At 43.3% G+C, this 16,915-nt stretch overlaps 1 protein-coding gene across 1 annotated transcript; it reads left to right on the top strand.

The window, feature by feature from the left end:
* The first annotated feature begins 517 nt into the window (after positions 1-517).
* On the top strand, positions 518-16,019 carry LOC129376777 (probable RNA-binding protein 46). Its single transcript, XM_055056344.1, is given in 15 exon segments — positions 518-632; positions 4,005-4,187; positions 4,816-4,996; positions 5,066-5,222; positions 5,610-5,622; positions 5,625-5,738; positions 6,710-6,807; positions 7,302-7,426; positions 7,428-7,660; positions 11,527-11,599; positions 11,601-11,724; positions 12,098-12,119; positions 12,122-12,199; positions 14,292-14,550; positions 15,022-16,019. Coding segments are annotated over 14 exon segments (1,677 nt in total). The 5' UTR covers positions 518-613; the 3' UTR covers positions 14,549-14,550; positions 15,022-16,019.
* The last annotated feature ends 896 nt before the right edge of the window (positions 16,020-16,915 follow it).

The following is a 16,915-nucleotide window of genomic DNA, read 5'->3' as shown; positions in this document are numbered from 1 at the left end:
ATTTGTGTATGAAAAACTTGCCCATAATAATTATGACATTTAACAGAATTTCAAATTTCTTTTCTTTTCTCATAGTCCCAAAGATAATATCATTCTTGGAAAAGTCAGGTAAGTTCGGGATTTTAGGAAAAGCCAGTAGTGGATATCATCCCACAGAGCTTTGCAATACACACAAAAGATGTTCAGTCGACTCAATATCACCATTACAAAATAAACAAGTGTTATCATCAATAGCAAATCGAAGTCTAAGGAATTCCTTAGAAGGGTAAACACCTGAAAAGATTTTGAAGTGGACTTCCTTGGCTTTTGGAGGAATGGGAAGATTTAAATAATTTGTTCTAATTTTTTCCTTCTGAACTTGTGAAAAGAAATGCGATATAAAATTTGGATTGGCTATAAACGGAAATAGAGAACTCATAAAGCAGTTTTCTGATTGGCTAAACGTAAGTTGCGTAAGGATCCGCTTCCCCGAACGGCTCTGAACTGTTCTCACCGTTGCCAGGCAACCTTCCTTCTCTTCCCGGCGAAGTTGTGACCGCAGACCGGAGCTCCGCTCGTCTCTCCCGAGGTCTTATCACCGCAAAGAGGGCGAATCATTCACTCGGAGGGGAGAATGCCGCAGCACAGAGGAGGTAAGAGTTTAATTTAGGTCGTTTGCTAAAGTTTTAGGGAATAATTTGACTTGCTTAACAAAGTTAAATTTTCGGAACGTCACATCTTTATACTTGATACTAGCATGTTTAGCTAACTTTTAATGGCTGTTTATGTCAGTTTAGCTACTGGAAATGATGCTAATTTAACCATAATGATGCTGAAAGTTTATGTAATCGTGATAAAAATTAGAATTTTTATCCCAAAACTTCAAAATGTGAGCATTTTGAAGTTTCAGATAAACGGTTTTAGCTGTCACTGCTGGTTTAAATCAGCTCCACTTTCTGTGAAATCTTTGGGAAAGTGAGAATTTTGACCATATTATCATTATTAGACATTTTTCCCAATTCCAAGCTGGATAAATTTGAATGAATTTAAGCATATCAGTTGATATTTCTTTGTATAATGAGGGGGTATGTGGCCTAAAGAGCTTAAATACAAAGTAAACATGCCTCTTTGATGTGATTTGTTTTGATTGCCTCAGAATAGCTATTGTGTGGAGGAGGGTCTTTCTCTTCCCTCATTTACATGCCCTTTCTGTGAGAGACACATCCAAAATGAGCTCCAGAAGACTTACAGCTGAAGAAGCTTCATTGCAGATTTTGAATTGGGATAGCGATGTCGACGAAGACATTTCAGAGACGGAAGATCCTTCAGAGCCAGAGGACAATGCTGTGGATGATTCAGATTGTCATTTTTCCCAAGATGTGGAGGATTCAGAGGACGATTCTTCATCTGATGAAAATCAAGAAACGCAACAATCCTCATCCACAAAGGGGACTTGGACATCTAAAGATGGTAAGATAAGATGATCATCATCACCACATCAAAGCCAAGGCAGATTGTTATCTTCTAATGTCATCAAAATGACTCCTGGTCCAACAAGATTTGCCGTCACAAGAGTTGATGACATTGAATCAGCATTTCAGCTTTTCATATCCCCACCCCATGGAGAAGATAATTCTTGAGATGACCAACTTGGAGGGGAGACGTGTCTTTCAAGAAAAATGGAAACAGCTGGATCCAACTGGCTTGCATGCCTACATTGAAATTCTGGTGTTAGCTGGAGTATACAGGTCAAAGGGTGAAGCAACTGCAAGTTTGTGGAATGAAGAGAATAGAAGACCAATCTTCCGAGCAACAATGTCTTTGGAGACATTTCACATGATCTCTCGTGTCATACGATTTGACAACCGTGACACCAGAGCTGGTCAACGCGAGAGAGACAAACTTGCAGCAATCAGAGATGTCTGGGATAAATGGGTCCAAGTCCTGCCTCATAACATTCCTCAAAATTTGCTTTCACTGAGAAAACAACACTTGTTTCTTACTGCCCAAAGAGAAACAAATGTTCTTGTGATGAGCAAAATGCACAAAGATGCATCTCAGAGCACAAGAGCAGACATGAAGCCACAAATGATCCTGGATTACAACTCCACCAAAGAAGGAGTTGATAATCTTGACAAAGTCACAGCGACTTATAGTTGCCAGCGCAAGACAGCCCATTGGCCCTTGGTGGTTTTCTCCAACATTGTGGATGTGTCTGCCTACAATGCCTATGTCCTGTGGATTGAGATCAACCAGCAGTGGAATGCCAGCAAACTGCACCGACGTTGACTTTTCCTGGAAGAACTGGGCAAAGCACTCGTCACTCCCAACATCCAGAATCGAGTCAGGCCAGCTCAGTCCCTGGCAGCCGCAGCCGTCATCGCAAAAGTCCAGGGCAGGGCATCTGACCAACCCACAATGGAACCTGTCGATACAGGTGCAAAAAAACGCAAAAGATGCCAAGTCTGTTCCTCCAAAGATGACAGGAAACAAGAACCTCTTGTGTGAGATGCAGGAAGTACATTTGCAGAAAGCACTGTCACATTCTGTCCATCATGTGGGGAACACTGAAAATGTTGGACATTGACAGAGAAAATGAGGCAAGGCCAATGAAAAGCAGTGTTCATGAAGAGTGAAAATTTTAAATAAGCAGTTCAATGATATTGTGTTCAAGTTGTGTATCTGTTTCTTCTCATCTCTCATAAGTGTGTATCTAATCTAAAATAAAGTTCTGACTGGTTTGACTTAATTTTTGACTGTTTTGAGACGAATTACACAGTACGGGTCAAAATGATCCGCAACATCATAAATATAATTATTTCTCAACATAATACAGCATATCAGTTGATAATGAGGGAGGGTGTGGCCTAAAGAGGTTAACACCCTGAATCAAGGTGTGTGTTATTATTTACTTTATGGCAGATTGTTCAAAGATTTAATGGATGAAACGAGAGTGACTCTTATTGGACCAGATGGACGGTCCTGTGGGTGGATCAGTGACTGGCTCAGAGCTTCACTTTGAAGGTGGAGACGGGGTACTGGTATGTGCTGGTATGATTAAAGCCGAACTGGTCGGACCTTTTCAGGTTGAAGACCTTCTGCCAGTTTTTAGACACTTTCTTCCATCAATGGTTCAAGTCATCAAGTCTCCATCTTTCAAACAATTCCTCCTCTTGCTAGAAAATAAATGATAAAAGAAGCAAAACTGATAGCATGGGCCTTCCTCACCTTAAAATGGGAGATTTCCAGTGAAGGAAACCAGTCCAGCTCTCTGGGAGTCTGGAGCTGACAAACTCTGAATGGAACCGATCGCTGTTATTGAAAAGAAGGGCAGCTATATCGGCCACTTATTGTTTTGCTTTTTTTAATGTCAGAAATGTTTATATGAACGTTTTGAGTTAATGATGATTGAAAATAACGAAAACGCCAAAGTCAGGTGTGAAAATGTTTTTGTTTGCTTTTAGCTGCCCAATAGTTGCTCACATATAGATATTTTCTGAAGAAAACTCATGGTTACTTTCTTAAACCTTCATGTTTGAGGTTTATTCATATTTTTGGATTAACTAAGAGAACTGCAGATGGTGAGTAATACAATAGTAATAATTGTATTATTTTAACCCTGTTACAGATTCTTTAAAAGACAAACTCTGAAAATTGTTGTTTTATTTTTATCAAGCAGTCTCCTTTAGTTTAGTTCTGGTTTCACTAATCCAGTTCAGTGAAACCAGAACTGGATTATTATGCATTGAAAAATATAACTGGTGATTTATGAAAACATTACAAACTTAGTAATGTTTTAAAACACATTTAAAGTATTTTTGGATTTCTGTGAATGATTGAAGTTAATTTCAACAAGAAGTTGAACTGTAGCCTCCAGTATTCATCTGTACTCCAGTTCATTGTGAAGAGTTCTTGTCTTTTTCTCATAATGGTTTAGACTTTCTTGTAACATTTAATACGACAGTCAGTCTGCCCAGCACCAGGTGAGCTGCAGAATGCTAACCGCGGTGCTTCTCATTGGACAGACGGGGACAGGTCGTCCGACGAGGACCTGGACGGGGACTCCGGGGACGTGGACCTGCCGGCGAACAGAGACGACTTCAGGGTGTCGTGCGCGAAGGAGATGGCTCTGCTGGCTCTGATGGAGAAGACGGGATATAACATGGTGCAGGAAAACGGCCAGAGGAAGTATGGCGGCCCGCCGCCAGGTAAGCCAAACAGGAAATAAAACACCATGAGATTAAAGCTTCACTCTACGTTTTATCACCATATAACAACAAACTTTAATTAATTCTATTGGGATTTCAAAACAAAGTTTTCAGTTTTTCACAATCAGAATTCTTATTGTGACAAGACATTTATGACAATGAATTATATGATAAACGCTCACGGCTGAAGTCCAGCAGTCATTTGTGTCACTTCCACACACACATTTTGAATTTTAATGTATTTCTAATATTGTGTAAAATTAAGTGGTTTTATGAAAAATCAGAAGAATCTGCCAAATTTTTTTCTGGCAGATTGACGATTGAATAATTGATCAATCGTCAAGATTTTTATTAAATATTAAATTATTTGTCAGAATATTAGAGTAATAATCAAAGTCATGAATTAGCTTTCTGAATATTTGATTGATCATCTGAATATTGGAATAATAGTCAAAATACTTGATTAATTGCATAATCAATTACTAAAGATAGTCGCCAGTGGCAGTGATGCAGCTTCGCAGGGCGCTGCAGATTTGTATCTATTGGGTGGGTATTTTAGTGACCTCTGACATTTAAACTGTACATTAGCCGTGGTAGAGGAGCCTCTGACCCTGGCTGTGCGGTCCAGGTTGGGAGGGGCCGGCGCCGCCGCGGGGCTGCGAGGTCTTCGTGGGGAAGATCCCCAGAGACATGTTCGAGGACGAGCTGGTGCCGCTGTTCGAGAAGGCGGGCAAGATCTACGAGTTCCGCCTCATGATGGAGTTCAGCGGCGAGAACCGCGGCTACGCCTTCGTCATGTACACCAACAGGTGGCGCTCCGTCGGCCCCGCCAGGTGAGCTGAGCAGGTTAGTGAATGACGCTGTCGGTTCTGGTCCAGAGAAGCGGCTCAGCGGGCCATTCAGATGCTGGACAACTGCGAGGTCCGACCCGGGAAGTTCATCGGCGTCTGCGTGAGTCTGGACAACTGCCGCCTCTTCATTGGCTCCATCCCCAAAGACAAGAAGAAGGAGGAGATCATGGAGGAGATGAAGAAGGTGGGAACACGTTTTTCTTCACTCAATTCAAACTAAATGTGTTCAGGGGTCACTCCATCCAGCTACCCGGGTATTTCTTTAAATCCTTCTCCTGTCATAGTGTTAAAATGACAGTAGAAACTTTAATAAATCCTGAATGTGAACGCCACCTGATCAGCCAATCAGTGGCTCACCTGTCCAGGTTGTTTCATGTTATGCTGCTTCTCTCCTGTCAGTCCAGCTGATGTCAGAGCAGCTGCTGTCATGTGTCTAGATTTAAAGTGACAGCTTGTTCTCATGAGTCAGAGTGTGTGTGTGTGTGTGTGTGTGTGTGTGTGTGTGTGTGTGTGTGTTTGTGTGTGTGTGTGTGTGTGTGTGTGTGTGTGTGTGTGTGTGTGTGTGTCCCAGGTGACGGATGGCGTGTGGACGTCATCGTCTACCCCAGCTCCATGGATAAGAGCCGCAACCGAGGCTTCGCCTTCGTGGAGTACGAGTCCCACAAGGCGGCCGCCATGGCCCGCAGGACGCTCATACCCGGTACCGTCTCCACACTGCCTCTGTCACTTCCTGTCTGCGTCCAGCAGGGGGAGGCACAGCATAGCGACACACTGTTGTGATCTGCTTTTTAAGAACAGGATGATGAAGCAGGTGAGTCATGAAGTTTGAGGTCAGTCTGAGTTAAAGAAGTCATCCTGATCCCGAGGGAATCTACATCCTGTTCCTTTATCTTCCCCAGTTAGAGAGGAGAAACTCATAGTTCCTGGTGTCAGTGAATGCAGCGCAGTAAAGAGTTTATGAATAGGTCAAATCCATAAATCAGACTCCTGACGGTTCTCAGCATCAGCACCGTAGAAACTGAATAACACTTAAATTAACGTCCAGACAGGTTGTAAAACAAGACCACGTTCATATAATATAATATAATATAATATAATATAATATAATATAATATTATATTATATTATATTATATTATATATAATACAAACCGTAGAGCTTTATGTTTACATTTAATACATGAACAATAACTCCTCAGGGTTTGATACATCAGGATGTAATAAACGGAACTGAATGATCAAAAACAACAGAAGAAGCTTGAAGCCAACATGAGAGACTGATGTGCTAAAAAGTAAGTACACCCCATCATCCAACCCCTTATTGTTTTTCATCTTGGATCATTGTGGAGAAACCTTTGGGACAAACTGTGTGGACACCAGTGTGGATCCAGTTCAAGCTGAACTTCAGCTGCCCAGCAGGTGGCTTCACCTGGACTGAAGCCCCGCCACACCAGAACGCTTCCAGAAAAACCTTTTTAATCTGATTCAATTGATTTTCATTCTGGAAAACAGCTGAGAAACACCAGAGCAGCTCCTTGTTTCCACTGTCACTGTGTTCTGGTTGTGAACTGGTTCTGATGTGAACTGGTTCTGATGTGAACTGGTTCTGGTTGTGAACTGGTTCTGGTTGTGAACTGGTTCTGGTTGTGAACTGGTTCTGGTGTTCCTGCAGGAACCTTCCAGCTGTGGGGTCACTCCATCCAGGTGGACTGGGCGGAGCCAGAGAAAGATGTGGACGAGGAGGTGATGCAGCGCGTTCGGGTCCTCTACGTACGTACCGCTGTCCGTTTCCGCCTGCTAACACCACGGAGACAACATTGGACAAATATTGAGCCTGGATTCCACCAACAAACTGCAGCTTGGATTAATTTGAGAATAATCACCATAAATTCAAATATTTTACAGAGGTTTTGTTCTTGAAAGTCATTGAAAGGTCAGGAAAATCATTAAAACTCCTTAATTATCCTGGTTCGCGTGAATTTAAGCTCCGGATCAGAGCTGTAATTAAGGCTGAAGATCCCGACTGGAGAGACTCCCACTGCTCCTGCTGTTTGTTCCTCAGATGAGATTTAAGTGGAAAACAATTAGAGGCCTGGAGACGTGAGTCATTGATTTTCCTCTGAGCAGCTCAGCAGGTGACACGTCTCCCGAGAGTCAAATGAACACACACGCAGCCTGACGGTCTTTACAGAGAACACCAGGAGTGGCTCTGAAGTGTGACCCCCACCTGTTGCCTGCTGACCCCGTCTGTCCTCCTGCTGCAGGTGCGTAACCTGATGATGGACACGACAGAGGAAACGCTCCACCGGGAGTTCTCCAGCTTCAAGCCCGGCTCCGTGGAGCGCGTCAAGAAGCTCACCGACTACGCCTTCATCCATTACCGCAGCCGCAGACGCCATCGCCGCCCTCACCCTGATGAACGGCGCCCAGATCGACGGCGCCACCGTGGAGGTCACCCTGGCCAAGCCGGCCGGGATCAAGGACGGGAGCGCCGCCGGGCGGAGGTACAACACCAGGGGTTACCTGGGAAATACGGCCGCGGGGGGCGTCGGCGACGGCCGCTGCTCGCTCAGAGCCACGCCCCTGCAGACACGCCTGGGAAACCCCTATTACAACGGAGGAGGTGAGGATGGCTTGAACACAACCTGAAACACAAGACATTAGATTTGACATCTGCTTTAAACCCACAAAGGCTGTTGGTGTAGCTACGATTCTCTTTATTGTACATAATCACACAAACGCCCGTTCACCTCTACAGGGGAGCCCCGCCCCCAAACACCTGTTCACCTCTACAGGGGAGCCCCGCCCCCAAACACCCGTTCACCTCTACAGGGGAGCCCCGCCCCCAAACACCTGTTCACCTCTACAGGGGAGCCCCGCCCCCAAACACCCGTTCACCTCTACAGGGGAGCCCCGCCCCCAAACACCCGTTCACCTCTACAGGGGAGCCCCGCCCCCAAACACCTGTTCACCTCTACAGGGGAGCCCCGCCCCCAAACACCTGTTCACCTCTACAGGGGAGCCCCGCCCCCAAACACCTGTTCACTTCTACAGGGGAGCCCCGCCCCCAAACACCTGTTCACCTCTACAGGGGAGCCCCGCCCCCAAACACCTGTTCACCTCTACAGGGGAGCCCCGCCCCCAAACACCTGTTCACCTCTACAGGGGAGCCCCGCCCCTATGCCTAGTCAAAGTTCAACCTTTTAGCATTTTCTCTGCAACTCGACGTCAAACTATTCACTGAAAATCCGCCTAATCACTGATGCGCTTCTGAAATGCATCTTGGAACACTGAAACACTTGACACACCACAGGCTGGCCAATCCAGGAGCTGCATTTATTTTGCTTAGTGCTGATTGGCTGAGCCACCAAAAGCAGAGATTGCGATGCTAGTTTCTGCAGCTTTGCGACAGATTTATTTTTTTAACATCTCAAACAGCCCCTCTGTCGCTTCAAAACTTTATTTTATGGCCTAAAATAAAATAATCTGACTTAAACTGCTTTTAAGTCAGATAAAAACAAAGTAGGACAGATTTGATCTTTTAGTTTGAGGAGTTAAATTCTGTGACTTCAGATCCTGATCTCTGTGTTTCTGAGCAGCCAAATTAAACACCCCAGGCATCCCTTCAGCCTGGCCACACTTTTACCATGCTTCCTCTGCTGAGAGCCCAGTCGTGCTCCATGTTGCTTCTCCGAGATTAAAACCTTCTTCGCCCTCAAGGTGTCTCTGGAGAGACGTCCTCAAACGTCCACTTTGTCTTTCAATGCAGGCTGTGCTTTCCAGGATGAAGGTTACAAACACTCTGTATTAATCCAACTGTGAAGCTACAATCCTTTTTCACGACTCCTGCAGATATTTTCTGAAAATAAAAGTTTGAAAATGAGCTCTCCCACAAATGAGCCATAAATGATTCATGGCAGGATGTGGGTAGAGCACATATAGCAGGAAGGAGAGATGGAATAGTGATGAGTGATTATAAAAACACTGAAACAACAAATCCATTTTCCAGTTGTCTATAGGTCGTTACAAGTGGAACTCAGCAACTCCAGAATGAGAAAAAGAAAAATCAGAAAAATCTTTTTTATTGTCCACAAAAAGATGGATACAGCAGGGGAGCGAGGGCTGGTCGAGTCGAATGAAAAACCCTTAAAGGAAACGTTCCTTTACTTTCATTGACGAAGCAGAAACCAAGTTAGATACATGAAACCATCAAAGTCACCAAAACATCTGATCAGTACAGAGGCAGAGCAGGAGCAGCAAATAAAGAAAACCCCGTGAGAGAGCCAGTTAATGGAGTTATATTTAATTAGCTTGTTTACATTCAGTTAAACCAGGAAGTGAACCTGAGCTCCAGACTTTACTGCAGAGGTTGATTCAGCTTGAAGCTTTAAATTTTCCCCGTCTGGCAGGTTTACTTCCAAGCTCAAGACGCCCCACAAATCATGGAGCCAAACGTAAACAGACAACATGGCTGCCAGGGCAGGAAGTGAGTGAATAGTTGCTTAATCAGCTCTAAACAATGACAGTGAGAGACTCTCTCGCCATTAAACACGTGAACCCGTCCACGTCCTGTTGTCCTGGAGATGAACCCTCTATGGGGAGCAATGAGGGACATAATTACCCAAACAACTTCAAAGTGTTTCTCAAACAAACACACAGCATTTGTTGCACAGCAACTTGAACACTAATTAGTTTCATAAAGTAGAGAGCAGCATTCATTTCATCTGACCATTAAAGTGTTTAACACTGATGGGGCTGATCAGCAACACTTAGTTATGTTTTGTCTCCTAACAGCTAATAGTGATAATTCAGGATGTCATGTTCAGTTACCAGAGCATTGTGGGTGATCTGGGCTGCTGAGCCAAGGTTTTCTGGTAAAACCCTCCAAAGAGGAAGTCAGTCTCTCCATCATGGTGTGTTAATGAAGAGACGAGGTGATGAAGAGCGTCGTTAATCAGAGGAGCTGTAGCTTCATCACACGCTTAGACTCGACAGAGATCAGAGATTTATCAAAGCAACTTCAGAGCGTCACAACCATCGGGACAGAAAAGACTCCGGCTTCAGGCCCATTCAGGGGTTTTGTACCTTTTATTTTTATATTTTCTACCAGAGAAAAGACATTAAAATATTATTTATAGCTGTTTAGCATATAAATTGCTCTGGTGTCGTTGAGATGATTAGAAAGATTGTAAATGCGTTCTGCAGCTTTATTGCTTTAAGCTGTCGGACATAAAAGTCAGTCATAACAAGGCCAGCGACATATTCACTGATGCTCATATAACCACTAGCTTAGCACAGTGTGTCCGGGTTACAGTAAATCAATGGGTCGGTTCTGGTACCAGTTCATTCACGGTTCCCCTCCCACTGCCGTGTGCGACAGCTCTAACTCCTCCGAGCTTCTCCTCACTTTACAAAATACAAAACAAAATGTCTGAATAATATTCCCAGACTCTAGGCTTAATGATCGGCCCAGTGCAGAATCGGGTCGCCAGGCTCTCAGTGTGGCTTTATGACACTTTGGACTCAAATGAGACATCCTGGACAATCAGACACACATTCTGCTGCTGCTCATTGGAAATCTCTGCTCTGTTTTGTGTTTGTTGTAAATTGTCTGATGTGCTGCATAAATAATCTGAGCTGAATTAAAACAACCTGCTGGCTCCCCAGCTGACATTCATCCTAAGATTATTGTACAACACTTTTATTTTCTTCTTCATGGTGTCAGCGTTCCTTTAATGCTATGTTAGGAGCAGATGTGTCGTTACACCAAGTATGTGAAAGAGTGTTTCCTATAACTTCTTTTTAAATGTTACTCTGTCTACAACTCACTGTAGCGTCATATTTTACTGTCCATCAAAACAAGATAAAATTGGATAAAACTTCAAAATACTGGACAGAACTGGATTAAACTGGACCAAGCTGGATATAACTTGATAAAATGTAGTGAAACAATGAACTTTCCACGGAAACCAGTTTCCTCCAGTCTGACTCTATTTTGAAGACGTTCAGAAAATGAAACTGACTTTTGATTCTTCAACAACTGGCATCAGTTTGTTGTTATAAGTGAGACCTGGGTGTTTCACTAAAATAAAATAAAACGATTGATTTTAGGTCAGACTGTTGAGTTCAGAGCCGAACAGTCAGAGAAGGGAAAAAACGTTTCACATTTTTGATCGTTCACTATGATGTACTTAGTTAAAAGTCACAAAATCACATCAGTTATATTCACCTGTTGTGTCATAGAGTAGAGAAAGGCAGCTCTGCCCCTCCCCTATCTGTTGCTGCACACTGCCAGTTAGCTGGCTGAAAGAAGACTTAATAGATTTGTTAAGTTCTCATGTCACCATTTTGTTCCTGTGAATCGTTTTGTCCTCACATCTTCAGGATTTTGTCCATCAGGATGTTTTTTTTTCCAGAACCTGATCTGACGCTGATTTAAATAGATGGTGTGTGTGTGTGTGTGTGTGTGTCTGTGTGTGTGTGGATCAGAGGACCCGGAGCGCTTCATGTTCCCCCTGCTGCCCTGCACCCCCCTGACGCCCATCAGTCTGCTCGCCCTGAAGCAGCCAGATCGGCTCGGCCGTCAGCCTGCTGGAGTACCACTGCCACAAGAACTGCTGGTCTCCACCCGAGTACCACCTGTACTCCACCCCGGGACAGGACGGGAAGCTGCTGCTCATCTACAAGGTCCACACACACACACACACACACACACACACTGAGCTGGTTGCCTTGCTCACAGCTTGATATTTACACAGTAGTTCATGACCCACTTACAGAAGAGCCAACATCTTGAACATATCTTTAATGATCAGCTGTTCTAAAGCATTAGGATCCCACAGAGCAGCTGCTCAGCGCTGTGAAACAGAAACATCTGGTTTAGCTTCACCTGCTCAGAGCCGCAGGAAACTTCACTTTTACAGAAACAAGCAGCAGCAGAACCTGACAACACCGACCTTCACAACAGAAACCTGAGGCCACATTCTTCATTTCTGTGTGTGTGTGTGTGTGTGTGTGTGTGTGTGTGTGTGTGTGTGTGTGTGTGTGTGTGTGTGTGTAGGTGGTGCTGCCCTCCACGCGAGCCACTACATCCCTGATAAACTGTGTGTGCTGCTGGACGACGCCAAGGAGCTGGCTGCCCAGACCACGCTGTGGAACCTGGGTAACGTCTCACTCACACCGCAGTCTCCAGGAAAACGGCGTCCATGTCGGGCTACTGACATGGAGCCGCCTGATTGGCTGGGATATCTGAGGCTCAGAGACACAAACAGGAAGGAAATGTAAATATTCGATAAAGAGGACAGAAACATTTCTTTACTGAACCAGTTTTAGTAGTAGTTTTAAAGAGAAAGTGGAATAAAATAGACATGAAATCATGGCTGCTCTCCACGAGTCACTTCCTCCAGTTTGTTTAAAGGTCAGAGGGCGTGCCACCGGCTCGGAAATGTATGCAGAGATATGCAGCCTGTGTGTCTGACAACAGCTGCATGTTTTATGGATGGAGTTGAGCGTCGTAAACAGTGACCCTGTAGTTCAGGGCTGTCAAACTCCAGTCCTGGAGGCCGCTGTCCTGCAGGTTTTAGATGTGCCACAGGTACAAAACTCAGGAATGAAATGGCTTAATTACCTCCTCCTTCTGTAGATCAGTTCTCCAGAGTCTTGCTAATGACCTATTATTTTATTCAGGTGGTGCAGCAGAGGCACATCTAAAAGTTGCAGGACACCTGCCCTGGAGGCCTGGATGTTGACACCCCTGCTCTAGTTTTAATGATGAGGCGATAACAACCTGCAGCACGTCTCCACTCACGCACTCAAAAGACGCTGCTGCCGCTGTCGCCGCCGCCGCTGCTGCTGCAGGGCTGACAGAGCGGCCATGTTGGCGGCCGTCATTATAAAATGATTCATTTGAAATATTCCAGAGTTTTCAATGATCCTCACATGGAAGCTGTTTCAGACGTCCAGTTTTGCTTCTTTAACCACGTCAGTAGGAAACTGATCTGAACTTTTTTTTTGCTGTTTTGGGTTAAGTTGGTTTCTGTTTGGAGGCAGCATCTGTTTGGGTTTTTGTGGTACTTCCTGTCTGCCAGCTCTGAGCATTAAGAACCAAAATGACTTTTGGAAGTTTTTGTCAGGAAACTTTTCCATTCAGCTCAATAATCCAAACGGCATTTTCCATTTCACTGGAACTTTGGCTTTTCTGCAGTTCAGACCCAATTTATCATTAAAGCAGCTTGTAGCAAAATGTCAGTGTTGATTTAAATATCTTCAGTTCATTCAGAGACTGAAGATTTTTATGGTTTAATTAGGGTTGGGACTGAATTCACATTTTTATCTGCAGTAATTGCATGGTCTTTAATTAATTGGATTGTATTCAAAAACTATATTATAGATATTTTATTTTAAATGTTAAAACGAAGCTTCAAGTTATTTTGTCAGCAAAATGCGCAACATTTTTAGTTCAGTAATTTTTTTTTCAGTTTTTTTCTTTCAACCAGCAGGTCCGATTTGGTCGAATCTGTTAGATTTTTATTTCTTTGAACAGAACCGGCCCGGTCCAGTAATCCAGAACCAATGGAGTTCGGACATCAGCGTGAAATGGAAAAAGAGACAAAGTGGTACAGCTGGTCAGAGCTGGGAAAGCTGCTCCAATCCAAAGAGTTTAGAGATTCTCATTCTGGACCAGAACCCGCCAACCAGAACCGGCCTAATTAAAGGAGAGGGAAGTGAGGAGAGCAGCAGGAGTTTCATCCACTGGAGGATTTTTTTATTAAACTCTCAAACTGCATGAATTTTTCATCCCCTCTTTCCTCCACCGGAGCCTGAATATCTTTGGTTCTGATAAAAATGTCCTGATTGGGTTAATATCAGATATATTTATTTCTGCTTCATCTCTTTTTCTTGACATCTGAATCCTGCAGAAGAAGAAGAATCTGTCATGAAGAAAATGGTTTCATCTGTTCTCACTAAACTGTTTCCCTTCTGCTTATTAAAGTCAAATTGATTTGTGAAAAACATTTCAGCAACAAGGAAGTTTAAAGTTCTTTACATCATCAAAACAAATCAAATACATTTTTAATTTACCTCTAATCAAATTAACTCAGTGTTTCAGCAGTTTTTCAGTTTTCTGGAAGTTGATCATTCCATCCTAATTGATGAAAAGTTATAAATCAGATGATTTAAACTGCTGCCATGATGAGAGGAAGTTTTATCCCGACCTTTGCGCCTCATTCCCAACCTTCTGTGTTTCCGTCCAGATTCGTCCATCCTGACCGGAGCTTCCTTTGATTCCCCCAGCAGCCTCTCTCCTCCGCTCGCCATGTCGCCGTCCGACTGCAGTCCCAGCCTGCTGAGCTGCGGCGGCCGCACCTTCACGCCCTGCCTGCCCGCTCCTCCTCCTCCGCCGCCGCCGTCGCCCTTCCCCATCTCCCCCCTGCCCTCGCTCTCTGCCTTCTCGCCCGCTGCGTCCCAAGCCCAGCGGCTCTACTTCAACTCCCAGTCTCCGTTCTACTGACGGTGAGTCTTCACTCCTCTCACCTCAACTCATGTTTTCACAAAAACAAGAGGTTATATTTGTTAAGCTACGTTCACAGAGCAGGGCTTTGTGCTCAGTTATACCAAAGAAGATGGCAGCCACCGACAAAAACATAACAGACATTTTGTCAGTCAGAATTTTGACTTTTCATCTCAGATGATTAAAGTCAGAATCTGAGGAAAAAGGTTAAAATTCTGAGAAAAACTTTTGGTCAAACTTGGAATCAGAAACTGTCCCACTGTCTCTGCGGCTCTAATGAATATGGAGGAGAAGTAAGTAGCAAAGAGAAACAAGATCAGCTGTAACTTCTGATGATGATGATGATGATGATGATGGTCAGTTTGGGTTGGATGAAGGTTTGTCCTTCACCTTGCTGCCATGGAAACCTTCTCTCCTTACCAGTTTGACAGAACGTGTAGAAAGTGTTTGTGTTTTGTTTTTCCTGATTGCAGGGAGTCGCTTGTTGCCCAGGGAGCGATCGGCGAGGAAGAGGAGGGTGAGGAAGGCAGTGTGTCCATGCAGGTTTCCAGCCGCTCTCTCTCTCCTCTCCGTCTGATAATCTGAGTTAGTCCAACGGTTCTCTGAGTTTCCTGTCAGATCTCAGAACGTCCTCTCATCTTCCTGTCTCTCTGTCCTCGTCTCCTCATCATGTCCCACCGAGACCAGAACCGGCCTCCTGCCCCGGTCCGGTCTGACCTCTGCCCTCAGATCCGGTTACATAAACAGCAGCAGAGCTCGTCTTTCTCCGCAGAGTCAACATTTTGTTTCAGGAAATGTTGGCGCGTTATTCAGATGGAGCAGGGACAATATGGCCGCCTCCTCCAGAGACGCCCTCAGAGCTGAAAACAGATTTATCTCCCTGTTTGGAGCTGCTGACCCCTTTCATGTGAACCTGAGTAATCCACCAGCTTCTCCAAGCAAAACAAAACTCATTTATGATTTTTAAGGCTTCAACTGCTCAGAAAAAAAGAAAATTTAATGATTATAAATAGCAGTGCTTAAATGTCAAAAAGAATAAAACTGTTTATTTTAAAGCCATAGAAACTAATCAGGTTTGTTTGTGTTTCCTCTGCAGATTCAGATAAAATATGGAAATAATTCACTGTCAATATTCACTATGATTAACATTTTCCAAAAAATTCAACTAAATATTTAGGAAAATTTAGCCGATCTACAGAAAGCCGTTTCAGTCACTAATAATGATATAACAGTAATAACACAACATGGCTGCAAAAACAATTCTAAAGTACAATAATAGAGTAAATACGAACACATACATAAAGTTAATAATTTAATGAAAATAAGCATTTTCTTACCTCAGGCCAGAGTTTTTCACTTTTATTGGTTTAAAAAAAGTATGTCAGGAATATAATAACATTTTATATGCACCTTTTCCAAAATACTTTTTGATTTTTTTAAATTATTAAGTATTTAAAATATCTTTTTGTTGAAGGAGTGTGTTGTTTTTGAAATTTTAGATTTAGGTGATTTATTTTAAAGTTTATTTATCAATAAGTTCATTTATTTATTTTCTCAGATCTACTTTCAAATGTTTTACATTTTTTATTTTTATGTTGAAGCTCTGTTTATTTCAGGAGATAATGATTTTTTGTTACAGATGACTTTTATTCATGCTTGGAAACAAAATACTAAATATTTCTAAAACATTTTATAAATTGGAATTTTATTTTGAAATGCTTAATTTATTAACATAAAGTCATTAAATGCATTTTAGGAGTTAAACTTTGATTAATTAAGGATTTTCAGGAACACATAAATTAGTCTTTATGAAATCTTCATTTAAATGTTTTTTTTATGATTATGTTTAAATGATTTTTTTGTATTTAATATAATGGCCAAAATGGCTTTCCATACGAAGCGCAGCTGCATTTCGACTCATTTGTCCGGGCAGATTTCAGGACCTTCCTGCGTTTGTAGAGAAGCCGGTTTTAACATTCTGACCGATACGGAAGGAAAAACCTGCCGCTGATTTCTAACCTGTTACTGAGTGAGAGGAGATGATGAGGAGGAGGAGGAGGATGAGGAGGAGGAGGATGAGGAGGAGGAAGAGGATGAGGAGGATGATGAGGATGATGAGGAGGAGGAAAGTTTGTTGACAGAAGACGAGAGGACCGTCTGAACCAACCCAAGTTTCATTCAGAGCAAACAGACGAGCTTCCAGCCTCAGCGCTGAAACGTTTGTGGCTCTGAATGTGTTTTGTTGTTCTGAGCCTGAGTTTCATTGTTTTGGCTCAAATGTTTTATTCTCATTGATCCGTTCAGGCTGAGCAGCTCAGAAATGTTCTGTATTTTTTTATTGTTTTTTTCGTTCCCCGACACAGAGAG

Source organism: Poeciliopsis prolifica, unplaced genomic scaffold (assembly GCF_027474105.1).
Source record: "Poeciliopsis prolifica strain line A6 unplaced genomic scaffold, Auburn_PproV2 SCAFFOLD044, whole genome shotgun sequence".
NCBI lineage: Eukaryota > Metazoa > Chordata > Actinopteri > Cyprinodontiformes > Poeciliidae > Poeciliopsis > Poeciliopsis prolifica.
Note: the sequence above shows the minus strand (reverse complement) of the source record. Positions and strands in the feature narration are given on the sequence as shown.